At 40.0% G+C, this 27,248-nt stretch overlaps 1 protein-coding gene across 1 annotated transcript in view; it reads left to right on the forward strand.

Annotated features, from left to right (window-relative positions):
• The first annotated feature begins 2,607 nt into the window (after nucleotides 1-2,607).
• Nucleotides 2,608-27,248, forward strand: part of arhgap36 (Rho GTPase activating protein 36) — an 82,749-nt gene continuing 58,108 nt past the window's right edge. The window contains exon 1 of the mRNA XM_024801929.2: nucleotides 2,608-2,814. Coding sequence (XP_024657697.2) covers nucleotides 2,725-2,814 — 90 coding nt within the window. The 5' untranslated portion in view covers nucleotides 2,608-2,724. The remainder of the gene's footprint in view (nucleotides 2,815-27,248) is intronic.

The following is a 27,248-nucleotide window of genomic DNA, read 5'->3' on the forward strand; positions in this document are numbered from 1 at the left end:
GATAAGACAGAGACCTTCAAAGTAAAACACATAACACAGACTCACATGCAGGCACTACAGAGGGAACAGAGACGTGGGACCAGGGCAGACATAGACACTGACTGAACACGGGGATATAGGAACTAAGGATACACAGAGACGCGAACTAGACAAGGGGATACAGCTGACAGGGGAGACAGAGCAACTAAAGAAGACAGAGACATAAACCATAAGACAGAACTCAAAGAAACCAAAGACTAAAAAGTATAAATAATATAATAAACTCAAATACCCTGGGTCAACGACCCAGGCATCCTAACACCCAGTGTTTTGTATTATTATTCATCTTTGAGTTCATCATGGTTCATCACTGTTGTCGCATTGTACCCTCACCGTGCTGCGTTTTCCCTCCGTGTTTCTAGTTTCCCAGTTTTCTAGTTTGAGTTTGGTGTTTGTGTGTCTAGTTTAGCTTTCCTGTATTTCATGTTAAAGTTTTTCTCCAGCAATAAAGCTGCTGCCTTTAGTTTGTCATTCAGTCTCCTAGACCTGCATTTGGGTCCTACATCCTGGCTTCGGTCTTCTGGAGTCTGGAAGCTAGGAGCATGGAGGACCGGGGGAAATAGGAGTTTGCAAGCTGGTGGGCAGTGGAATTGGTTGCAGACAGAGGCACACGGGAGGGGGGGAAGCAAGACTGTGGAGGTCCAGGTGAGTTTGAAGGTGAGAATGGTCCAGAGATCCAGAGGAGGTAGGGTAGGCAGGCAGGTGTGAGTAAAAACGGTGCCAGCATCCTTATGTGCAAAATATTTTAAATAGCAGAGGAGTAAAGTATCTGTGGAATCAACTGGTTAGCAAACAGTCTGGGGAAGGTTAGCTGTGTGTGCTGGTCTTATATGCAGCCAGCTTCATTGGCTCCAGGTGTGGATCCAGGGTGTGGTGTGGTGTGGTCATGTGGCTCTAGTCTTTACTTAAGCATGTAGCCTGCCTCTCGTGCCGTGCTTTGGTCTTGCGTGCCACACTCATTAACACTAGAATAAAAAATTAATAAAGTTGGTGTCGGGAGCATGTCGCAAACATGTCTGCCACGAGGGGAGCCATATTGTTGTGAGGCGGCCTACATGGACGAGGTGAAGAACCTGGCATCGTGGTGTCAGGACAACAGCTGAATGTCTGCAAGACCAAGGAGCTGGTGGTGGACTTCAGAAGGAGTAAGCACCAAGTGTACAAGCTTCTTATCATCAATAGAGCTCCAGTGGAGAGGGTGCTGTCAACACATTGCTGTGCTAACATGGCACAAGACACTTTAACATTCCACTCGCACAATGTACATTTTCAGATTTTTAATTTAAAATTTCAATTTTTTAAAATTTAATTTACTTATTGTATTAGTCTTTTTTTGCACAGTCAAAGGAGCAGTTCAGGACACATTTCACTTTGTGTTGTACTCGTATGACTATGCACGTGACATAAAGAATCTAGAATCTTTATGTAATTTTACTTCAATTAGATTTGATTTTAGCACATTTTCCCTTTTTAATTCAAATACAGAGAAATACTCTCTTTACTTTCTAAAGATGTGTTTTTTAAATAGATACATAGATAGATAAACCTTTATTAGTCAAACACGTGGGAAAATTGTTGTCACAGCAGAAAGTAGACAGTGCAAAGTTATAGCAGCAAAATTAAAGAAAAACAGTGGAATAGGAAAAAGAATAACATACTATATACAATATAATAAAATACTACACTGTCAGAAAAAAATACACTTAGTTTTATTGCACATGTGTAGATGTGTGTGTTTGCTCAGCTGCAAACTTTTTCTTGTGGAGTCTGACAGCAGTAGGAAGAAAAGACCTGCGGACTCTCTGTTTTCCAACAGGAATGACTGTACTGCAGACGACCCTGTCCGACACACAGCCCTGAGTTATCACATACTGTGGTCGGTCGTTGAGGTAGATCCATGGAGTATCCTTTCTCACAGTGCTCCCAGAGTTCTTCGGGTGAGAGAGGGAATGATGTAGGAGGTGGGCCTTTGAAGATGTCCCACAAACTGTCCTCACCTCCATGGTCAAAAACACTCAGTGCGGTCCTCACAAGGATAGGCTCGCCAGTGCGCACACACACGGAGGGGAAGGCTCTCTCATCAGGGCCAAACTACAGAGCTCCATTCTTCCTGTTTCTGACAGCGGAGAGCACGCCGTGTTATCTATGACACACACACACACACACACACACACACACACACACACACACACACACACACACACACACACACACACACACACACACACACAGGAAGAACTGACACCAATCTGCAATCAGCACAGAGACGCCCAGAGAGACAGAGCGACTTCTCCCCCTGCTTTACTGACTAAAACATTTACAAAACTGTTAAAAAAAATGACACATGATCTGAAAAATAAAATTAAATAATGATGCTGGAAAAAAGAAAGATAGAAAATAAAGGTGGTGGATTGGGGGCGGGGAAGTAATTACACTGGAAAAGCGATGAAAGAAAAAAAGAAAAGAGAGGAAGTGGAACCAAAAAAAAAGAGAGAGAAAGAGAGAGGGGGAGGCACTGAAGTCATGTGGGGAGGAGAAAAACAAGGAGGGGGAGGAGTAAACGTCAAGTGCAGGAGGGAAGAGAGAAAGAGAGAGGGGTCAGGAGCAACATTGGGAAAGAGGAAGGGGAGCAGAAGCATCCAGTTTGGAGTATCTGTACCTGGGACAGACGCGCACTGCTGGCTAATGCCGCTGCTGGATGGACGCCGCTCACCTGCACGCTTCCAGCACTTAAGAGACCGACCTGTGCGCGCAGACATGCATTTCTACTATGTGGTAGGTAACGCACATGGACCTCTCTAACTGTGTGTGTGTTTGCTGCAGGCACTCACCTTTTAAACTCCTCTTTGCATGGTGCAGCTGTAAAGGAGCAAGATGTGCAGTCAGAGATTAGAGAGCATTGTTGAAGGCCTTTTAGTTGTTGTTTTTTTTTTTTAATCGATCACATGCCCCCCCCCCCCGCTGCTGCTGCTCCTTCTTTATCATCTGTGTTGTTATTGCGCTATCATTAAACTCGGCTGAACTTGTTCTTCCAGCATTCCCAAATATTTCTCCCTTGCAGTAACGCCCAAATCCATCATTCCTGTAAAATTATTCTTGGCCTGAAAATTTTGGAAATGCATGAAGTCTCCACCTCTGTCAGTTTCATAGCTGTGGTTTCAAAGAATTAATAATTATATCAGTTGTTCCTTGGCTCTTCGACTAAAATAAGCCTTCATTATCTGTTCTACAAGCAGAGAAAAACAGTCTCAGTGGCATGACAAGGAAAATATGTCATGTTATGTCACTGCAGACAATAAAGGCAAAATATTTTTATGACGTTACTTTAATGTTTAAATGTCTACTTTGACCTCCATGCATGTATCAAGTGGTTGATTATCTTTTTCCTGATAGTCCACCTAATTATTTACTATTAGTTATGCAATCCCGCATGCTTAAGTACAAAGTGCTTTATTTCATTCATCCCGGTCGTTACATTTTTCTTTCACACAGTGCAACACAAACATTTTAGTCACTGCAGGCATCCTGCAGCCTGCTACAACTCTGTGTAATGCAGTGCAACTTGGTTCAGATTAGGATAATTAATGGCACAGCAGCGTGTTTTAGTTTAAGGAAACTTAATAGCAGCAAAGCACAATCAGCATCAATATCCTCCGTTGGTCAGCACTATGGACTTTTTAGTATCTTTCAGGTCATTAATATGTCTTTGTGACTCATAACTTTAATATAATGATGATGTAATAGTCTGTGTATGTGTATGCTCCCTGACCAGAAGTAAATAGATACTTGAAAAAGTACGCAAACAGCTTTACAAAGTGAAGTATTTAGTACATAAAGAGCTACATATATTCCCCAGAAGGTCATTTTTCTTCTTCTTCTTCTTCTTCTTCTTCTTCTTCTTATTTTGGATACTTTGCATCCTTTGTCCAATATGTCCACTATCTTACAAGTCACTCCCGACACTCGTCTTCACCCACTCCACCCTGCCTGCTCTCTCCTTCCTCTCTCTTGTGCACTGTCTTTTGCTTTGGGTGGTTGACCCCAGCTATTTAAACTCATCCACCTTCTCTCACTATAGACCATAATGTAATCTGCAAACATCACCATGGAGACTCCGACTCACAGCTTGTATTTTGTAAATAACACATTAAAACTACTTAACAGGTGACGCGAGCAATCATTTCATTAATATGTGACGACTTGCTGGGGTTACCCTCAGGTCTTTGCAGTCATGCGGATGTTACTGTAACATGCACCAATCCCTTAACCATTGCGCAGACCGTGCTCAGCCATCCTGAATGGCATTGTCACTCCACAGTGTTTGCAGCCTCCCCCAGCAAGGCGGCATACACTTTTACCCCTCAAAAACTGCCAGGGAATAACTCAAGGTCATCCAAAAGAGCACAGGGTATTGACCCAGGCTCTGAACCTGGAGCAGGTGGGGGAGAAACATACGTAGTTAAGTAGCAGTGCTTTGCAGTACAGACTCATGCTGAGCTGAAAGAAGACATGGTGCAGGTGACTCTTTTCATTTCTGTTATCCTGCTCCATTTACCATAACGTATTTTAACACCAAACCGAGGAGTTGGCATCATATTCAGATTGGGATCACTGGTTGGATCACTGGTTCACAATCAGTAGTTTAAGATGTTTGGGTTTGTTTGTTTTTTTATCAGTGTTGCTTCACATCAATGCCTCTTAGCTCGAAGACTGGAAAAACACTCATATCTTGTTTTTCTCCCACAAGAAAAAATGTTGATGGTTTCAGCGTTTGGCGAAATACTCCAGATTACACAGAGTTTTGACTTGCCTTAAATTTAACTGGAGCAACAAGGAGAAAGATTAAAAACTGGCAAACCAGAAGCGCAAACCTGCCACAGTGCCTCTGACTGCAAAAGAGAGTTTGAGCTGCACTGATTTCAGTGGCAATTACGAAACTGCAGATGTGTGAATTGCGAGAGCGTGGGCGAAATGATCGTTGATCATTTCTTTACGACTTGAAAACCGAGGGCCTCTGCCATCTGCTTTGGAGCATCACTTGGCTTCAGCAGGCAAAAACCAGGTCCAGCTAAATCTTAAAAGTTAATAGTCCAAATATATTTCTCCATGCCTGCTTTTCCTGCCTCTCAGACATTACCAGACAGCTGCATCACTTCCCTCTCACACTAGCATATCTGCATCTGTCCATCTGCCATCTCTCGTTTCCCTACTAGCATAGCCTGTCTGCCTGTCGTTACCCCATCTGCCTCTGACTCGCTTCACCGCCGCACCAGTCACGGATACGTGCACGGCTCAATCATATTTTGTGCTTGTCTTCTTGATTTGTGAATCCCACTCTGGCGTGTTATTAGCTCCACAAAGTGGCCAAATCCCTTTAAAGCGTTGGGGATTTGGCCCCACGTGTCAACTGGAGCTTTGACTTCAGGTTTGCAACTGTTGCTAACTTGGTTAAAAAGCAAAGAAAAAACTTTCATTTATTCTATTTGGAGTTTTCCTTTGAGGTTCTAAACTATTTGTGTTTAACACGTTTTGATTGATTATCTTGGACAAAAAAAGAAAAAAATGGTCTGGAGTATGAAAGATTCTTATTTTTGCTCTTAATGTCTTCATACTTGAATGATAAATCGGGTCTTTTGTGTTTGTTTTTGCAATAAGATGAAAATGTGAACACCTCTCATGAGTCTGTGGCCTGAGATATTTCTCTTGAACGCCTGAGCGTTGCTGTGGCGAGTGACACGCATTCAGAGGTTGAAGCTTATCTGCAGGGAGTTGATAGCTGCTCAGAGCTCACCTTAAATCTGAGTTTAGGGGGGATTTGGCTCACCAGTTTAGGAAGCAGTCTCAGTCCGAGAAGCATTTTATCGAAATATAACGTGGAAAAATGAAGCTTGCGGCCCTTCTTTCAGTTATAGAGGAGAAATACTTGTTAAACTGAAATTGGGTTGAAATTTTCAGTCATTCATGGATTGGAAAGTTGACCCTTGGAGCCTTGGTTGAAGTTTATAGGTATTAAAAACACAGCAAACACCTATTTCAGTTGCGAATGTGCCCCAGATGTGCCTCCATATGTTTTCCTGCCTCCCCCATTTTTGTTTAATGATTTTTGAATTTCAAGAGGAAACACCTCCCTCATTTACCGCAATCAATCAAGTGCACGCGCAGCCACGCCTTCATAATCAAGTTGCACAAGAACCTCAGGCTGCAGATCGCTGTTTCTAGCTTTTCTTGCTGACACCAGCATTCAACCACAACCACACGCAACCATCATCGCTTCTTAGTTCCTACTTGTTCAGAAACGATGGCTATCTCGCCGTGCTTCCTGTCTGACTTTATCAAGCAAAATTGACAAGACAATTCTCGGTCTGACTTTTGGCCTGCAAGCTGAACGACTCCAGTAAGCTTTTTAAATTTTAAATATTAAGCGCGTGTGCTTCAGTCAGACTTACTCTGTTGACATTAAGGCTTTTAGTTTTTTCGATTACGATAATAGCCTTAGTCACATCACCCACGGAGATTTAAAGAAAAACAGAGTTGATAAGAAAAAGTGTTAGAGAAGAGAACACAAGAATTAATAAGGAAAAAAATCTTATCTATACATAAACAAAACATTCAGATTCAAAGACAGAGTAAGAATTTAAGGATTTCTGGAGTATTTTAACAGTTTGGGCTCTTTTAGGCCTTTTTGTTGTTTCTTTCTCTCTCTCTTTTCCTCTGTCTTCACTATCCTCACTATATCACCAAAACTTACCTCCTATCCTGCTGTAGTTTTTATGTGTTGTTTGTATTTGCTCAGACCTATGTGTGCACTGCATTGCGCTTCCTGCTGACTAATGGACACCACTTGATATAAGTGTAAACTCATGAAAATGAAATTGAAAGCATAAAGGGGGCAGTGACAAATAGTGACAAACAATAGAAAAGATGGATGTAGCAACCCAGTAATGCAGAGGTCATTAGCCTCTTGGCAGCTGCAATGCTGGTGTTTTGAAGGTAGACATTATGGAAAGCAACCATAACAGCTCATGTAACATCTGCTTATATACTGCAGCTGGCTAAATCCATAAAGATCAGTGAACCTTCAGAGCACCAACATCAGCGCAGGTGAGCTGATCAAAGCCTTTTTTGCACAAATCTACTGAAAACAAATCTACTAGAACTCACAAGTTGAGACAACTTTTTCATGCTGCACCATTAAACTTGCCCCTACTGTTACCCCACCTACCAAATGTCATTTTAACCAACGCATACCAGGTGTGTTTTTGGCTGTTTTTGACATTTAGAGCCAAGAGTTTCATGGTATTACGCTGTACTCTGTAAATTTAATACACAAGCGCGAGTGTTGTTTGGCCTCTTAGTGCTGTTGGTTGTGAAATGAAAATAATTTGATGGGTTTGTAAGGTGCTTATATAAATTTAAAAGTACAAGCGATTTTAGCCTGTTGCTATAGGTAGATGTCAGAAAACATGATGACATCTGAAATTATCACATATAATTGATGTTTCGTGGATATAAATGTTGTTCTAAAATAAAAATGATATAATACTTTTATAAAGTGTTGTAGACGCATAAATGGAAAAAATGGGTCATTTTTAGATAGTTGCTAGGAAACATGGTGTCTTGTATAACAAAATTTTGTGGATATAAACTGGATGTTACAATACTTTCAATAGGTGTTAAAAACAGGATATTTCAGCCGGTTGTCACATGATTTCTAGGAAACCTGATGATGTAATAATATGTGATGTAGTTAAAAACTTTCAGGAGCCTAAGATGTACCTGTGTACCAAGTTTGTATGTTCAGTTCCTGATTGTGGTGGAGCAGTTGGGGGACAAAGAAACAAACTAGCAGAGAAACAGATTTTTGTGAATTATTGAAGATTATTGTAAGATATAGTCTCATATCTGACATTTTCCCACTGTCTTTATCGACTGCTGAGAGGTTATGAATGGTTTAGCTATCGGTCATCCTTTGATCACCTTTAAAGAAAGATGTTAACATCTGGCTTCCAACAGTTGGCCTCTCCTCATCTCCTTAGTTTCTTTTCTCTTTTGATAAGGTGCACATTAGCTGTCACCTGGATAACATAAACTGGCAACAACCATATAGGCAAGTCTGAATGCCGGGTGAATTTTGCTTCATCTTTAAGGGATAAATGAGAGTCTCTACTGTGTTTTCCAATCAAAGTTCAGTCCCCAACCAATTTATTCAGGCAATTTAATTCTGACTAATTACTTTGAAAAAAAAAATGCAAACAAAAACAAACTTTTCATTCCAGACTTGTCAGGGCTCCTCCTCCAACTTGGGGTAGTGAGTTCTGCTTGCCCCATGCTACTGTGATACCACTAATGATTTAACTGGGCATGAGTATAACTGGAGGGCAAGTGATTTCTGATAACTGTGGAGAAATGTGAGGGTGTGATGTGTATGGCTTTTCAACACCAACCACCAGTTTCTTTGCTGTATTAGTTTCACCGTGATCTCCATGTCTATCCTATCTGGCCTTCTGAGTTTATCTCAGACAGAAAAATGTATGACAACATCTAAAAGCCAAAGTCAACCTGCCAACTCACAAATTTGACCACCTTAAGCTGTAATATAATGAAATACAGTCTGGCTGTTGAGCTGCAAAAGGTTGATAAAATTTGTGTAATAGCTGAAGTGCTATTAAATAACCTCAAATAACTTCAATAAATTTAATCACTGCATGACAGCAGGAGTTTTGATTTTCTCCAGAGGCTTTGGAAAGTCTTGGCTAAAGTTTTAAATCATCTTCATCGCTGTATTTCAGAGCTGTCTTTTGGTCTTGCTTTATTAGTTCAGCAGTTTCTCTGTTGTTCCTTTAGACTCAGACAAAATTTTGGAAAGTTCTCATAAGTTATACTCCAGACAATTATAATAGACTGCCAAATGAATTTTGGAGGAGGGAAAACTTTTTGCAAAATGTTGTCTCGTCTGTACTTGTCCGACTTCCCAACAGGACCCATGACATTAAAGGAGAAGTCTCCTCTAAATTTTTCACATTAATGATAAATAATGCTAACTTCCTATCAGATGCAAGGCTCTTTCTGCCTATTAAGACTCAAAAAGTAGGTCATAAATATGTCTTTGATCACTACAAAGGGTCGCTGTAACAATGCCATTTTGTCAGAAGCTACTTGCACGTCTCCTGTATTCACAAGTTGTTCTTTGGCTGTGCCAAGAATCCTATTTTTCAGCTCAGTCACATTACAGTAAAAAATGACTGCAAGTGTTTATCTTTTGTCCTCGCGGCAGGCTCCCTGAGCCTGGTTCTGCTGGAGGTTTCTTCCTATTAAAGGGGAGTTTTTCCTTCCCACTGTCACCAAGTACTTGCTCATAGGGGGTCATCTGGTATAAAGCATCTTGAGGGTGACTGTTGTTGTGATTTGATGCTATACAAACAAAATAAAATTGAATTGAACTTCCTTGCAACTAGAAAAAGTCAGACTAGAAAAGAGACTGTATTTAATTTTTTTTTGCTGTCACCCTTTGGCAACCACTTGTAATCACAACCCAATTAAATAGTCAGCTGATGGGAGGCAACCTGTCTCCAAGCAATCGTGGTTTAACTGGGACTAACTACAATCAGACAGACTGGCTAAGCTTTGCAAATAATTGCTGTGTAATTGGTAAATGTTGAGTACTTATGTCATTTGTCAGTTAAATCACTTGCTTGCAGCAACTGCTATGAGGAATGGGGATTTCTGTGTTTGTGGATTTGCAATTTTTACCTGTTTTTCACAGTTAATCACGCTGTCCAGCTGTAATTGACAGCTTGACCTTAATCAATTAGAAACTGATATCAGGCTCACTCGGTCTTATTGTTGTTTTATCACCATCTTGATACACAAAAGTTGACTTGAGGACAACAACAGGATGTTTTTCATAATGTGACTCCAGCATTAGAGACGAAGTCTGAATCAGGAGGTAGGAGACGTTAAAGAGATTTCCTTTAGTTGTTTTTAACTTTTGTTTTGTCACTGTCTCTATAGTTGGGCTTAGACACAGAAAACTACTAAGTGAGGTTCAGGAAAAGATTGTGTTTCAGGGTAAAATCAATAGGGAAACATCAGGAGCTGAAAAATGCAAAACTAACAAAAGCTCTATTTCTCTTGGTGCCTATTGGACCTGGCTTCAACAGGAAGTCAGTTCATATAGTTCATATAAGCGTCATTAAAAAACATCCTTTCAGTCTTGTGCAAAAAGAGGTTTTGGAGGAAGCTGGTCACTGAGCGTGCTTTAGTTTTCTTGAAATTGTTACTTAGTGGGTATACGTGTGTTTGTATGTGTTGCACCCGTACAGTTTACAGTGACCACAGAGTTTAGTTCAAGCTCAAATGTTTAACATCGTGGTCAATCACCCACTTTGCCATGATTCAGTACAGATGAGCGAAAACAAAAATAGCCTGTATTCTTTAAACTTTATATCATAATCAACTCTGGTGATGCCTTCAGCGTTTTCCTGCACGTGCATGGCTTCCAGCGTCTGTGTGCATGTGCATGGCTGCAGCAGTGATGCACGAGTGAGTGCCAGCGCCTACAGGCTGTCCTCATAAACAGTCTGCAATCTCTCATCAGCCGTGGTCGGTGTTATATAACCGGAGTGACGCTGACCACTTCCAGCTGCAGGTTCAGTTGTCATTAATCTGTCTGTTCATAATTTTGGTGCTGTTGCGATAGTTATTCCTATAGTGCTGTTTAAACACTTAGATACTTCAGAGACAAAAGGAAATGTTTTAAATGGTGTCTATAATTTTGAGGTAATGGGTATCTGTTGTGTGCAGGCTTTGTGGGAGACGTTATGGTTAAACAAAGCAACATATGGATGCACTCTCTGATGGACAAACTGTGATGAAAAGACTGTTTTCTAAATGACATCAACAGCATTTGGCATTTCTTTGCAACACTGTTTTTGTGGTCAACATGCACTCACTGGTCACTTTATTGGGTACTCCCGTTCAACTGCTTGATAGCGCAAGCAGTTGAAGTATCAGATCAATCACATGATACCAACTCAGCGCGTTTAGGTCAGGATGACCTGCTGAAGTTCACACCGAGCATCACAACGGGGATGAAAATGTGTTTTAAATGACTTTGAACGTGGCACCAATATTCAGTGTTTGTGTGCAGCTATTCCTGTTTTTCCTGCAAAACATTTGAGGCATTGAATGTGTTGATGTGTCTCCATAGTGAAAATCTGGTTTCCTTTAGCATTTCACAAGTTAATCCTACATCATATGAAGGACATTCTGTTCCCTTTTTTGTATTGCTTCTTCAGCTTGTTTATCAAACACAGCCTCTCACCACATTGAGTTGTAAGATGATTTAGTTTTCCTCAGGATTCACAGTAGTGATGTTTTCTTGCCATGTTACAGTCACATGGAGCAAAGAGAGTGATTTGGGTATAGAACTCTTAAAAAGTAAACTATTAACTATTAAAGTCCAACCAATATTATAGGTCATTTAAGGCCGTGATTTAAAAATCAGATATTCTGATATTTTTTTCTTTCAGAGACACGAAACATAACCAGATTTTCCTAACCTTTCTTTTGTGTAATTATTATTTAATCATTTACGCTCTGGGCGACTCTGCTCGGATCAGCTGCATGTTGCATTTACGGCGTTCCAAACATACTCTTATCTGTAAATACTAAGAATATATATTTGAAAGTCACGAATGCAGCATTTATAATGCGCTGACTGATAAATGACCCTGTGAAGTTTCTGCATCAGTGTCATCTTGTGTCAGCTCAGTCTGTTTGATTCAAGTGGATTCACAGCCTGTATCGTCAGATCCTCGGGGGTGACTCTTCTCGACTCGAGTTGAGTGATAAGAAGTGTTTCCAGAGCGCAGAGCTATGGAACTGGTTCAGAGGCTTTTTAATCACATACAGAAAGGTTGCCATCATCTTCCCAAGAAACAATGGATAACATCAGTGTTGCGTGTGCATGTTACTTAACCTGTGCACTCAGCAAGCCCACAGCTTACTCTTGTCCTTGGAAGACTTTGGTTGAGTTATGACAGGAAAACCGTAGGATTCCCAACTTCTTAAGCCTCCGAGGGTTTTGTCTTTGTGTAAATCTGAGGCGAGGAGCTGCAGAGAAATCAGTGGAAACACCTCTCGCCATATTTTTTCCTCCTTCTCTCCCTCTCTTTTTTTTGTTTATACAGTCTGTAAAAAGAAGTCCACTTTGTTTTGAATTCACCTTCAAGTTGTAGCTATGACTTCACTCTTGGCATCTCTCAGTGGCTCCTCAGTCTCCTTGCACTGTCCACGTGTATCCATCATCGCGTATACGCCCGTGTGCATCTGTCGGCCCTGGCAGCTCTCTCTGGATGTTTAAACTTTATGATGGATTTTCTGTTGGTGGACCACGAATGCCAGCATTGCACTGATTTACTGACTTCTGAGGCTGGAGGATCGCTTTGCACCTCAGCTCACACAGTGGGCGGGCTCAAGTGCTGCCTGGAGGCTCGATGGTTGTTCGGTTCGTAAACCAGGAGAAGCGGTGACTCAGAGACACCGCTGAATAAGCAGAGCTGCTGCGTGGGATTTTAAATGGTATTAAATTTATTAAATTTAGATAATATTTATTTGTTTGAGTTTGAAGAGAGACCTAAAACTGGAAAGATAATGGTAATCTCAATATGAGAAGGTTTTAAAGTGGACGTGAAAGATTTGAAAGTTCCCCTTTTGTCACTTTTTTGAAAGTTGTCAGCTGAACATCAAGAAAATTTGAAAAAAAAATAGTTTTGCTCTCATGGATCCTTATTCACTCATCCAGAAAGATTTTTTTTAAAAAAAAATCCAATTTATCCCTAAATACTTCCTCAATTCAACCTCATGGGGCAAAGTGTGATCTAAACTATGTTTTCATATGTTTTACAGCTCTTCATACTGATAAAAACAACCCAATATTACTACTAAGTAACAGATAAACCATTTAAAAAGCAAGTTTTTCCACTACTATTTAAAAAGCGTTTTCAGTGAATTAATGTTTCAGTGTTTCTTTAATATAGATCCAATGTTTGTATCCAATATTTCTTTATTTTAGCGGACAGTCTGAGCAATGAGCTATCGGAACTTCTTCTGTAGTTTAACTTATTTATTTTATAGTTTCAATGTCCGCCCCACTTAAGATCAAAGTGGGCTGTGTGTGGCCCACGACATTAAATGTCTTTGACATCAAGAACAGTGGTCCCCAACCCCCGGGCCACAGACCGGTCTGCGAGAGTTGAGGCTCGGGTGTGAAATTGATCTTTTTCAGGGTTTTTACCGTTAACTAGGTTTCCCTGGGTCTTTTCCCGTGTTGTAGTTGTTATTTTGAAAGAAATATGTACGCGTTACCATAGCAACCAGAGAGCATTAAGGGGCAGAGAGGAGGATGTTACTCTCAATGTTCTTGGCGCATTTCAGGAGGACGCTGCTAATAAAGTTTCACAATTACACCGTGATTTCGCGTTTATTATTATATTTGCAAAATGATACAGTTTTTGTCTTGGTCGTGTCATTTTATTTTGTTGTATTCATCCGCGACACCTTAAAGGCCGTCCGTGACAATATTGTCTGACATTAAACACGTCCATGGCACAAAAAAAGGTTGGGCACTGCTCAGCTAGACCGTTTGTGGGCAGTGTTTCATCCTTTGGTCTTGGGACAACTCTTATGTTATTATTTAAATCATAGATGTATTATTTCCTCTTGCCTGCCAGATTTCTCTCAGAAGTTATAAATGTATTGGTAATGTTTGCTGTCAGTATATTTTTTTGCACTATAACATATAAGACATTAGTTAGATATCCTTGAGTGGGTTCCTTGATTCCTTGAATGGACACTGGTGGTCTCAACAGTTACCCTGATGAGGCTAAAACCAATAAATATCCTAACAAGGAGCTTTTGCCTCCAGATCCCCATTATGTCATCACTATCATTACATTTGTTCCTGTAATCACTGAAAAATATTTCAGTCCCTACCAAGTCTATGCAAAGCACCTTTTTAAAATTTCTTATATGGATGTGGTAACCTTTGAAATAGATAATACTGGAAGCCAATGCATGACCCAGTGCATTTAAATCTTTGCTTATTGAAATCTGCTGCAAGCACTTTTCTTGGTTTTAAGGAGCTTTGCTCAGGCCCCAGTCATTTCAAGTGAGCATTATCTGTTCAAAAATCCGCTTCTTAATGTGACTTAGTGTTGTTACACAAGCAACGGGCAACTTGTCAAAGACGAGGAGGGGATGAGAGTCAAACTCTTCAGGAATTTATTCTGAGAAGGGGGATAAAGAAGTATTGAATTCAGATAAAATCTGTGCCGGATTTGCTTTTATGTGCTGGGCTAATAGGAGGTGAACCAGGTTCAGAAAAGAACTGCTGATATCACATGACTGTTGGGGCACTGCAGTATCAGGTCAGAGGATGCAGGATGTTTCACGTCAGAGACAGCAAGGCTCAAATCATGAAAGAGCCCCAGTTGGTATTTTCCACATTTTCCTGTCTATTCCCTGCAGACGTTCCCCACCCGTCCCCAGATGGTGCCCACATCCCAACATGGCTTTTATCCCAAGATAGATGTCTGGGTCCAGAGCTGGTGGGGTCAGAGAGTTTGACACATCCTTTAACTTTTGTCAGTGACGACAACCTGTCCCTCCGATGATGTTACTCACCCATCAAAGCTGGTTGAAGAATGATGGCAAAAAACTGAACTGTAGACCAACAGATGTTAAAGCTGTTTCCATGTACAACAGCAGTTCAGGCAGACGGTGTCTTACGAAGCATTGAAGATCAGATTATTGCAATAAAGAAAGCATTAAGGATCATCTAGCTCAAGACGATAAGAATTAGACAGACTGGAAGGTCAGAAGTTCAAGTCACCATTGCAGAGTGCATTTTATTCTTGGTGTTCTTACATTCCTCTCAAACAAGATTTCTTTTTTAATTAAATTTTCTTTGAAACAGAGAAAGGTTATTATAAACAAATTCCTGAACTCTGTCACTAGAAAATCCAACAAAGATGTCCAGGTGATGTTTAAGCAGATGGACAGTTGTGCTGAAGTCTACAACATCTGCACAACTTTCTTTTGGAACCATTTTTCAACAAAGACTAACCCTGTAATGGAAAATGTATCATACTTGATACATAATTTCTTGAGATCAATACAGTATCACTGTTTTAACCCTAAACATCCTTGTATATATTTTGGTTTCTTTAAGAAAAATTTAAAAAATTGAAATTATGTGAAAAGCACGTAATTTGTAGTCTTTAATGCTCCTTAATCACTTTTTAAAATCACAAACTTACCAACGCAGTTTGGTTCAGGCAGTGTAGTAATGCCCTCGGTTGAGATCTTACATATGCTCTGTGTTAATTTACTTAATATGAAGGTAAATACAAAAGACCAGGCTCTGACTGCAGGTACTTTATATACATTACCCCATCGTTGATTTGATGTTCTAGTATAGTGTCTAATAGTTTTTCTACATAATGATTTTTCTAGCTGAACAGTAGACGGCTGTATGAGCTGAAACTAAATAATGCTAAAAAACTGAGAAAGGGATCATTGCTAAAGATTGATCATTGTGGAAAAAAGTTAAACAGCAATAAAATTTGACTTTTTGTTGTATTTAGTTTTTCTTCATGTGCTCTTTTCTATTTAAAATTCTCTCATCCAGCAAATGTTAAAGAGTCTCTGATACTCGAACCTCAGGGTGCAGACAGTTTTATTCCATCAAGTCATCCTAGTAGAAATGTTTGGACCCACAAATTGCTGACATACCACACAATCAGAGACAAATCTCGAGCAACTTTCACCGTGTGCATTTGCATATTGCGTCCTGTTTTCTTCTATGTTGTATATTTGTATTGTCTTTTAGGATATTAGCATCTCTTCATTGCTTACAGAGAGATTTTATTAATTTACTTTTTCACCTTTTACCTCTCACATGTAAAAGGCTGATGCGGGTGATTTCTGTCAAACTGCTGGCTGGGCAGTGTGGACACTTGATAACTCAAGAGCAAAGTGACACCGGAGTTTCAAACTGATACCATCGGTGCATCTGCTAAAAATCTCAAATGAGTTCGAATCTCGGTGACTTCGACGTCAAGGTTAGTTTCCCTAAAATCTGAATGTGATAACTTGAGAATGATGTAGGATTTTGAAATTGATACCATAGGATCACCTAGTAGGAGGCCTAGGCCCTATCACTGGCCCCTGTCAGCATGGGTTTTTAGTGTACTGTGCTTGCATTTATGGAAAAGTTGGAATTGAATCTCATTTTACTGGGTAAAGTGACAATAAAGGAATTCAGTTCTCTAATCAGTCACCATGACTTTAAAATTAAGTTATTCTGGGAGTCTTCACTAACTAATTTTGGTGTCTAAATCTCCAAACAGTGAATCCAATCACTTTATCAATTTAAAACACAAGTATATTAAACAAAAAAGAGCCTCCCATGTTGGATGTAATAATTTCACGGCAAATTTTGATATTCTTACAAAAGTTTAAGTTGGATTCATAGAATGATTTTCCTCTTTTTACACTATACAGAGCAGTTTAGTTTATTTTCACATAAGGACAAGTATGTCACGTGAACCACACAGCACACCATGGCGTTTGTAGCTTTAAGCTAGTTAGCATTGCTCCATATTTCAAAGCTGAGCTTCCTCAGAAGAAATACTGTGAATGTGTCTGTTGTCAGTGTTTCACAAACTGTCTCAGAGTGTGTTGCAGCCTTTGTTCATCTGCATGCAAAAGAGCAAACTGTCGTGAAATTGTGTTTTAACTTTGGCCTCTGCTCCAGGTATAACCTGACACACTTTCTCTACGGTTAGTTAGATTTATTTTCATGTTGTGGGTTTCGGTTGTCAGATGGTGGTTTTTGGCTTTTTCTCTCAGTGAATTCAGACAGATCGCACACTCTCATCTTCCTTTCAATGTTCCCATTAAATCCAAACTCAGCACAGCTACCATTATTTTTCTTAGTCTGGCTGACTCATGTCAGCTTTCCTTTGAGTCTTACAAGAGCAGCAGTGATTGCAGTCCCGCAAAAATCTGCAGTGGGCTAAAAATACAGAAAAAGCAACTCTGAGCTTTATATAATAGGCTCATTGTTATATAAAGTGTCTCAACAGGGGAATAGTAATGAGTGTCTAAACCACCCATCAGATGTAGAAATGTTACAGCCACGTTTCTCAAGTATGATTTTAACTTAGCTCTTAATTTAAAGCAGGTTGGGAGGATTTCCTTCATTTTTCTTCTGAATATATTACAGTTTTGTAGCATTACAGTATATAAAACTGCTGGCAGGTCTTTTTATATTCACCACTAAGATTGAGAATTAATGGACCAAACTACGATTTCACACTTGGGTTTAATAAAATTAATTTTATCTCGTGTTCATCGTCCGATCTGCAATTATTTCATTAGGTCTGAAATGTTGTGGTTTGCTTCAAGTCTAGAGGCCAGCATGTGTTTCTTATGCTGTGTGCTACTTTAAACTGAGAGCTTTACAAGGACATATCTGCAGATTAATGTTTCCTTCATAGATTTCTTTTTTCAATATCTGCTCTTATAAACGTCTGGGTGCGTTGTGTGTTTATTAATTCAGCTAAAAGTAAAAAATCTGATTTTTTTTTTAAACAAAAAAACGAGTTTGAAAAATAAGATTTTTATTGGATATTTATTGGTGTACATGGAAAACTTTTATTTTTTTTCCTCTTTAGTTATAAGAGCAAATTCAAAAGCAGTACTTTACAAGTACTCCAGGAAAGCTGTTTTGGGGCCCTAACTTAAACAAACAGCAGGTAAAAATGAAAGTAAATTTTTATGAAAATGCAACCTGTGCATAAAAAAAGGTATAATAAAACATCTACTGATCAACTGTTTTGTATGGATGAAGGACAAATTATTCCACCGCACCTATCTCCTGCTTCCTAATGTAGACTTTGTTGCTGTATCAGACTAAAAGCAATAAAAAAAACACAGTTTCAAATACCGAGCACGGGATGATTCCTTAATATGGACAAAAACTATAAAGCACTATTCGCACAGGAAGCAGTTTGCAGCAATGTGGCAGTCACTGACCACAGAAACTCAGAGACATTCAGCAAATTTAAATGACAATCAGTGCTGGGAAACATTTTGCCAACTTTAAAAGCAGGTCGTTCATCACTGAGACCACAGGATACAGTTGACTGACATATAAGAGGGTAAATACATTTAGAGGGTTACCTAGTTTGCCAGGAGCCTGAAATGTGTGCCGGTGACTAAAAGTGATCCTGGACAGCTGAATCACTTCCTGTGTGGGCGGGACTTAAGTGTGATTGTACAGAAGTCTATAGTGGAAACAAAGCCTTTTATCTCTTTTGTTCCGTGACTACAGTAAACACTTTCCTGATGGGTGTATGCTAATTACATGTGTTACTGAATAAAGCATGATGGTTTATTCAGCGGCTTGAAGCTCTACAACAGGACTTCACTAACCAATGGACAACTTTGGAGAGGATATGTCCATCCTTTATATACAGTCTGTGGTCACAAACACCAAATCTCTGTGTTAAACCCCTTCAGGAAGTCTGTGTTCTATATATCATTTGCTCTATTTTTAGTAACTTTGGGTTGTATATAGTGAATCCTTTACATGCGAAAGTGTGTAAAAGTCCAAAAATATTGCTTTTTGTCGTGTTCTCTTCTTATTTCGCCTTCCTTTTCCTTCCTGTATCACTGCCACAGTAAATAAATTAGTGGATCAAGGTGCTACAACTGAATGCCTCGTATGAAGAACAGAAATGAAACGTTTCGCTGTACGCTGTCATGCTACAGTGCATTTCAACAACGGCAAACGTATGTCATACAGCCTCCAAAAACAGATGGCAGTTACATCATATTTCCTGGGAAAAAAAAGAAAAAGATTCCTGTTTCCTCTGCCCTCTGGGGAGGCCTCACTGCTGTGAGTGAAAGAAGATGTGAAACCATGTTTAACGAGATGAGAACAAACAAGACTGCTGCTGATTAATGGCTCAGCCTGGGTGCTGTACATCGCTGTTTCCATTTTTTCTAACTTAACATGTAAAACAGTCAGGGTCTGTTACATTATGCAAAGCACAGTAGAGGATGTGTGTCCTTGTTTTTTCAGTCTTCTTCAGCATCTTCTTATAATTGTTGGACAAACATGCTTCCAATAATCAGATTTGAAGAGATGGATTCAAATAAAAAAAATAAAAAACAGTGGATACATAATGAGGAATCGCAGACATTTAAATTAGCATGGAGACTTCTGAACATTATCTAATAATAAATGACATTTAACCACAGAATGGCGAATCAGTTGCCTTTGGGTTATAATCTAAAACATATTTAATTCAGTTCAGTTCAATTTCATTTATTTATACAGCGCCAAATCACAACAACAGCCGCCTCAAGGCACTTTATATTGTAAGGTAGACCCTGCAATAATACATACAGAGAAAAAATCCAATAATAATCATATGAGCAAGCACTTTGGCAACAGTGGGAAGGAAAAACTCCCTTTTAACAGGAAGAAACCTCTGGCAGAACCAGGCTCAGGGAGGGGCAGGGCCATCTGCCACGATTGGTTGGGGTGAGGGGACAAAAGCTAAGTCATGGAAAAGAGCCAGAGATTAATAATAAATGCAGAGAGGTCTATTAACACATAGTGAGTGAGAAAAGTGACTGAAGAGGAAAAACTCAATGCATCATGGGAATCCCCCGGCAGCCTACGTCTATTGCAGCATAACTAAGGGAGGATTCAGGGTCACCTGGTCCAGCCCTAACTATATGCTTTAGCAAAAGAGGAAAGTTTTAGCCTAATCTTAAAAGTAGAGATAGTGTCTGTCTCCCGAATCCAAACTGGAAGCTGGTTCCACAGAAGAGGGGCCTGAAAACTGAAGGCTCTGCCTCCCATTCTACTTTTAAATACTCTAAGAACAACAAGTAGGCCTGCAGAGAGAGAGCGAAGTGTTCTAATAGGGTGATATGGTACTACAAGGTCATTAAGATAAGATGGGGCCTGATTATTTAAGACCTTGTATGTGAGGAGCAGGATTTTGAATTTGATTTTAACTATTATCACTTATCAGTTATTGAAGAATCTAAAATATAAAACATGTTTTGACTTATTTCACACTTTTTTGTTTATTACAAAATTCCACATGTGTTCATTCATAGTTTTGATGCTTTTAGTGAGAATGTACAATATAAATAGTCATAAAAATAAAGAAAAAACATTAAATGAGAAGGTGTGTCCAAGCTTTTGACTGGTAGTGTGTATTAACCATGGTTTACTTTAGCACACTGACGATGTTAACATCACCATCGTGTACGTTAGCATGAGATTTTGAGGTTAGCAATTAGCATGAAACACTGCTATACCTGAAAAACACTGGTGTGATGCTCATTAGATGCCTTTCAGTCTAGCTTTATTTATTTATTTTTATTTGATTTAAACCCTTACACAAATAGGATTGTCTAACCACAGAAGCTTACGTCATGGCAGACTTAAATTTAGTACAATTTCCTCCTTCAGCAGGAAGTTATTGATTTCCCGCCGCATACTCACCAACATGAGCAGCAAATGGAGCAGAACATATGGGAGGGAGGCGGGGGCCTGTCGGACAGCGATGATAGTGTTGATTGTGATGATGGGTGCGGACCCAAATGTCCTGTTTGGAGAAGAAAGAGGTTGCTATCGTACCTCACTTGAGTTTTTTTCTGTTGATGTTGGCATTTCCTGCTCATGTTGGCTGAGCTACTTAATCCAGCAAAAAATAAGGAAACAGGCATTTCCAAGAATGAAGTCAGTATATCAGAAAATAAATATGAAATCAGAACAATTAAAAACAGAATTTAATAATTGAGAAATATGTGAGTTATACTATTTTTAAATCTGTACAAACCCTCTGACTCTATAAGCATGCATTCACAGTCTTAGTAACTGTGGATCTACTGATGATGAAGTGCTCTGTGACGTATCCATGCATGTATGCAAAAGAAAAAAATGCGGGATAAATTACAGGAAAACAGTGATCAGAATTAGAAACTTAATGCCGGTCTGATATCCCAGGATGTGTTTATTAGACAAATAAGCATTTACTCGTTACAGCGTAATGAAAATCAGCACTTTTTAATGGAACAAGCAGGTAAACGGAGAGCTGCAACTGGCTCTTCGGTTCTCATTAAGTCTGTGTTATTTTTTGCTTGTTCATGCATTACATGACTTGGCCAGATGTCCAGTCACGTAGAAGCATGAATAAAGGGATCTGTAGCAGCCACTAATGCACTTAACTTTATAATGAAGAGTGCAACATTAACTAGTGCCCCAGGTGTGTTTCCATCTATGCACAGCTGTACTATAAGTCCGTAAGTGTGTGACCGCAATGACTTTTTTATACTTGTGCACATGAGATATAAGAGTGTGTGGAAAAGGAGAAAGTAATTACTGTGTCCAGTAGGTTGTAAGTCGGTAGTTTTAGAAGTTTTGTCCTTTGTGTTCTTTGTAACTATTATAGTTACATCACATTTAATGATGCTACCTTACCTTGAACTTCAGTTCCTCAAGTCTAAATTTTATTGTCTTTCCTACGTAATGCAGCTGTGATGAATATTTTTGTTGGCGTGCCAGATGAAATGTCTGAGGAGCAGGGAAATTATTTTACTGCTATTGTTAAATAATAAATATAATCTGCAGCATGGATATTGCATTCAGAGGTTTAAACAGTGTCTCTTTCAGAAAGACTGAGTTGCAGGCTGACAGGAAGTTGTATGCAGAAGTGAAAGCAGATAGTTATTTTGAGGAGCAGGCCAGACGAGGCCATTTAAATTACTAGGTTATTCAAAATGATCATTGCTGTAACAGAGTAACAGATAGCTTTAAGAAGGCCTTAAGATGCTTATGCACACAGTTATTATGTTTAGTAGAGGTTCTTGATTAAAACATTTATTTAGTAGAAGACATACACATAGTCTCAGTGAGCCTCCGTTCTGGTGAAAGGTCAGAAGTGCAACAGGTGACACAGAGAGCATGTGAGGTCAACACACATACACACACATTAGTTAGACTTATTTAGAGGAGAGATTAGTTATGTCTCGACAAGAAAGAGGAACAATTCACTTTGAGACAAAGAACGGAAAGTACCAGCCATGAAAATAGAAGATGATTTTCTGGGTGAAAAGTCATGGTGATGTTGATCTGATCTATGTATAAAATGTATCTGTGACGCATGAAGGGGCGTCAGTAAATCAAACCCTGATGCTATAAAATATCTGTTCATGCTTTGATTGAGTTGAGGACTACTGGCTGTCTGCGTACAGAGTGTCTTCCCACACGTGTGTTCATTAAAATCATTGTTGGACCAAGATCCTCTGGACCATGGGTGGTTTGTACTCTCCTTCCTCAATTTTGAACCTTAACACTACGTAATGCAGCTGTGATGAATATTTTTGTTGGCGTGCCAGATGAAATGTCTGAGTCCTTACTGATGAAGCACTTAAACAGCTTTCGTGTCATTGTTTTTGTTGAGTCACTCTCTCACCAGTTATATCTGTGTATCTTCAACAATTCTGCAGGCAGTTTGTAACAAAACAAAAGGAAACATGAGAGAGAGTCACTGCTGGATCTGTCATCTATCAGGCAACGAAGATGTGCCGTGTTTATCATAAGCCAAAACAAACAGTTGGGTCTATAATTTGTTGGAAAAAGTAAAATTAAATCAAGTGCTGAATTATAGCTTAATTTGAGCTTTATCTTGTAGGAAAGTCATTAGGAGTTACATTTATTTTTCTTGTGGTGGGGCGTGGTCTGCGGTGCTGCTGCAGGGGAGGTGGATGCACCTGAGCGGCATCCAAAATCACCCCTAGCCAGCTTAAAGTCTGTACTGGGTCCTGAGTTTCTGTTGTTGTTGATGATGTGTTCGGCTGCGAGCTGCTGCTGTGTGAGATACAGAAACTGTAATGATAAAGTTTATGCTGAAAAGCATGAAAACGTGGTGCGGTCTGCCATGGATTTTTTGCAGTATGCCTGGCAGGTCCCTGCACCCATCCTGGCTCCCCGGAGGAGGGCTGCAGAGCAACCTCCGTGTCCACCACCAGCTCACGCACCTGCCCAGCTGGATACAGAGGTCGAGGCGCCAGAGGGACCTGCTGCACAGCCCGTGGACAGCGGGCGGCAGAGTCCGGACGGATGGCTCGGGGCGTGGTCTGCAGTGCCGCTGCAGGGGAATTGGGTGCACCTGAGTAGCATCTGCAATCATGCCATGCGGGCTTAAAGTCTGTACTAGGTCCTGAGTGTCTGTTGTTGTTGCTGATGTGTTCGGCTGCAAGCTGCAAAGTTGCAGCCGTGTATAAGATACAGCAACTGTAACGATAAAGTCAATGCCATAACAATGCCTCTACCATGTTTGACAGATGATGTGATATGCTTCAGGTCATGATTTCTCTGCCTCTCCTTCCCATCATTCTGGTACGAGTTCATTTTGGGTTCATTTGTCCAGTGACTCTTTTGTTATTTACTTTTTCTAGAAAGTTTAATCTGACCTTCTTGTTTCTGAGTGTAACTAGTGGTTTACATCTTGTTGTAAAGCTTCTTTATATCCATTTATGAAGGCTTCTCTTCATTTTAGACCTTGACCACGATATGCCTCCTGGGTGTTCTTGACTTGGTTAGATCCTGGATTACTGATCTGGCCACTCCTGAAGTTTTTGCTCTCTCTGATGATGACCTCCTGAATTTGTACTGACTTCTCTTTGGTCTTCATGTTTAAAGTTATAGTGAAAAGCTATAAAATACAAATTCAGCACTTGACATTTCAGTTCTTTGCTTTGAAATCGACTGTGGTGTTGGTGTACAGAGGCAAAACTACAAAAGCTGTGTCATTGTCCAAGAAATCGTGGACCTAACTGTAATAAAGTTCCCTGGAGCCATCATGTCATAGGAGAGTCGGTCACAACTGCTGCCTGCTACGTTTTTTATACTTTCACTGCAATGAAACAAAAATTATATTTTTGAAGAATAAATAAATGCCCATTAAAAAAATGTCTGCAGATTTTAAAGCCAGTTCTTTCATTGTAAAAAGAGCGAAGCCCTCATCATATCAGCAGTGAATGCCAACCTTCCTCTGTTTCTTATCTGTTGATCTTTATTTTAACACGTCTGGACTAGAATCGGTGCTCAGAGTTTTAAACCAGCTGCGCTGAGTAATACAGATTTAGGTAGATTAAAACTATTTTCAGATTTGGTATTTTGATATTCAGGGCAGTTAAACATGCATATCAGCGTTTATTTTCTGGCTCAGGAATACGTGAGAAAAGGCTCAGAAGAACTTTTCATTCCTGAAACTATTTTAGGATGACTGGAAAACAAAGAATGATTACTGAAGCATTTACGATGTGGGTTTGTGGTCCTTCTGTGCGTCTATGTGCTGTTTCAAAGCACAGACTCTTATTTTGTTGTACATAGTATAGTCCGTAGGGGGCAGTGTTGTCAACAAAGTTCACCATCTATCTGGCTTCAGTCGTGTGCATGTGTGTTTGTGTGTGTGTGCGTTGCCAGTTGACCGTTGACCATCCATCCTGTTTTGAAGCAGACAGTTGGAGTCAGCACACAAGCTTGAGGCTGTGAGATGTGCAAACATGCAATCCCACTCATGATGTTTGACCTGGAAATGTATGGCAGCGCTACAGGAAGTTAGAGGGATTAAAGATGATGTGGAGAAACCGGAAGAAGAGACAGAAAACAAGCTGACCAGTGTAAGATATCCATGAGCTCACTGGAACAAAGGATGGGTCAGCTGTAAAGGTCGAGATGATTCCTACAGCAATAAGCATATTTATGCATTACGCAACAGAAAGGTGACGATTCCCAGTGTTTTTAGAAGCTTTCCTTTGAGACATTTTCCACTTGGTGCTCCAGAAGTAGCAAAATATCCACTTCACTGACTTTCAGTGAGATGTTTCTCCACTTGTCTCTCACACGCACAGTGTCGTTTAGTTTTTCTCTTGTCTCTGAAGTAGAAGTTTTGTGTGGAACAAATGGAATCTAGATTGGTCACCAGCGCGGAGTTGGTGGAATAGACGTAAAATATGAAACATTGTGTTGACTTCTTAATATGTTGTGTAGGATCATTTTATTCTGAAAAGAATATTAATCATAAATCAAAAGACATGAACCGGTGAGCAGTCATTAGTACATTTTATTTACACACAGCCCTAAATTTCCAATTTCCCTCGGGATGAATAAAATATCAATCAATCAATCAATCAATCAATCAAATGCCACTCTGTGCTCCAATCCACCACATTCAAAAACAAGGTTTCATGCATAGAAAAAAGAAAGTCCTGTCTAAGTTCAGATGATTTGCTATATTTTTGGCATTTAAAATCATTAATGATTGTGCATGTTTTATTCTCAGGTGTCCTCCTGGATACAAACAAACAATTTGGCTTATTGGAATTTCTTTCGTGATTATTTTTTGGAACCCATTTTCTCAAAATGTTTTAATTCTTCTCCCAAACACAATAAAAGAGTGTTCCTTTTGATTTTAAGATTGCTGATAGTGTAAAACCCGCTATAGTAGTCAATCATACCCTCTGCAACAACTGATAAGTGAGTTTGCTACCCATAAAGTGGGATTGTTGGCCAGTCTCTGCACAAAACATATATTATTAACCAACTTCCCCTTAATGACACCTCTCTAATTCAGTTTACAGAACTCAGCACTGTCTTCATTAGAGTAAAAAAAGCAAAAGCCCAGCATAGAGCGGCTCAGTGAATGTGGTCTGGACTGTGTGGAGGAGGGTCATGGTGTCAGAGACGCTGTAGAAGGACAGAACACCTGCTCTGTGATTCATGTACACTCCTATCCTGGAGGACGGAGGGCCACAGACGTCAGTGCAGACTTTGTTGTACCAGAATATGTAACTGTTTGTGTAACAACGCAGTGACCAAGATTTGTCATTGAATCCAAATATACGTTGCTCTGAGTCACCTGCTCTGCTGATACTCTTGTATGCAACTGCTACCCCGACTCCTCTCCCTCTCCACTCCACCTCCCAGTAACAACGTCCAGTCAGACTCTGTTTGCTCAGCACCTGTTTATATTCAGTAAATCTGCCACGTGTGATTTCACGTGAATATTTTAAGAAATCTGCTCTGGTCTTTGGTATAAAAGCACCCACTGTCTATGTCTCGCACAGGATGTCCTGCAGTTTATCTCTGGTCTCTGACACAGCTGCTTTCAGCTCCTCAAAGTACATCTGAGGATAAATATTGATGCTGGATGAGTGTGTAGACTCACTGAGTGCTGACAGTGAGGGGTAGTTGTGCAGAAACTGCTCGTGGTCCTCTGTGTGTGAGAGCTGCTCCAGCTCCTCATCCATCCTCTTCAGCTCAGTGATCTCCTGCTCCAGCTTCTCCTGAGTCTCTCTGACTAGACCCAGTTCAGATTCCTGCTGGCATCTGATTTGCTGCTTCACATCATTGCGTCTTTTCTTGATGAACCGGATGAGCTCTGTCAAAATCTTTTGACTGTACTCCACTGTTTTGTCAGCAGAGCCATTGATGACCTCCACCTCTTGTTGAAGTAGCTTCACATCTTTCTCTCGATCTTGGATTGTCTCCTGGATTTTTAGTCGCCTAAGCTCAATGTCCTTTTGCTTCTGCTTTTGGTAGTTCTTGGAGTCCAGTCTGCTTCAGCTCCTCCACTAGATCTGTTAACATGATGTTTTTCTCCAGGAGAGGTCTGGGTGTGAAGGTTTTCCTGCAGTAGCTGTGTCCACAGGGAATAGCTACCGGATCCTTCAGTAAATCTATACAAATTGAACAAGAGAATTTCTCTGAAAAAAATGATATCCATGTGCCATTTCTCCTCTCAGCAGCAACAAACGTTTAGCTGCATTCAGACTCTACTTTGTGTTACCTGGAGAAAAAGGCGTAGTTTGGATCTTGGCAACATTTATTATAGTTTGATTTTTTTTCCATGATAGCTGCCCTACCATTAAACCATAAAAAGTTAAGCTTTGATCATGTGGGACCACTGACGTGCAGCTGATGACACACTTACTCATTTGAAGTGTGACTCAACTAAAATAAGCTACCAGCAGCATAACAGTGCAATAGCAGTGAGACAGCACTATTTACAGTGATAGCATACGACAAATGTAAGCACAAAAGCAAAACC

The sequence above is a fragment of the Maylandia zebra genome, linkage group LG3, assembly GCF_041146795.1.
Source record: "Maylandia zebra isolate NMK-2024a linkage group LG3, Mzebra_GT3a, whole genome shotgun sequence".
Taxonomy (NCBI): domain Eukaryota; kingdom Metazoa; phylum Chordata; class Actinopteri; order Cichliformes; family Cichlidae; genus Maylandia; species Maylandia zebra.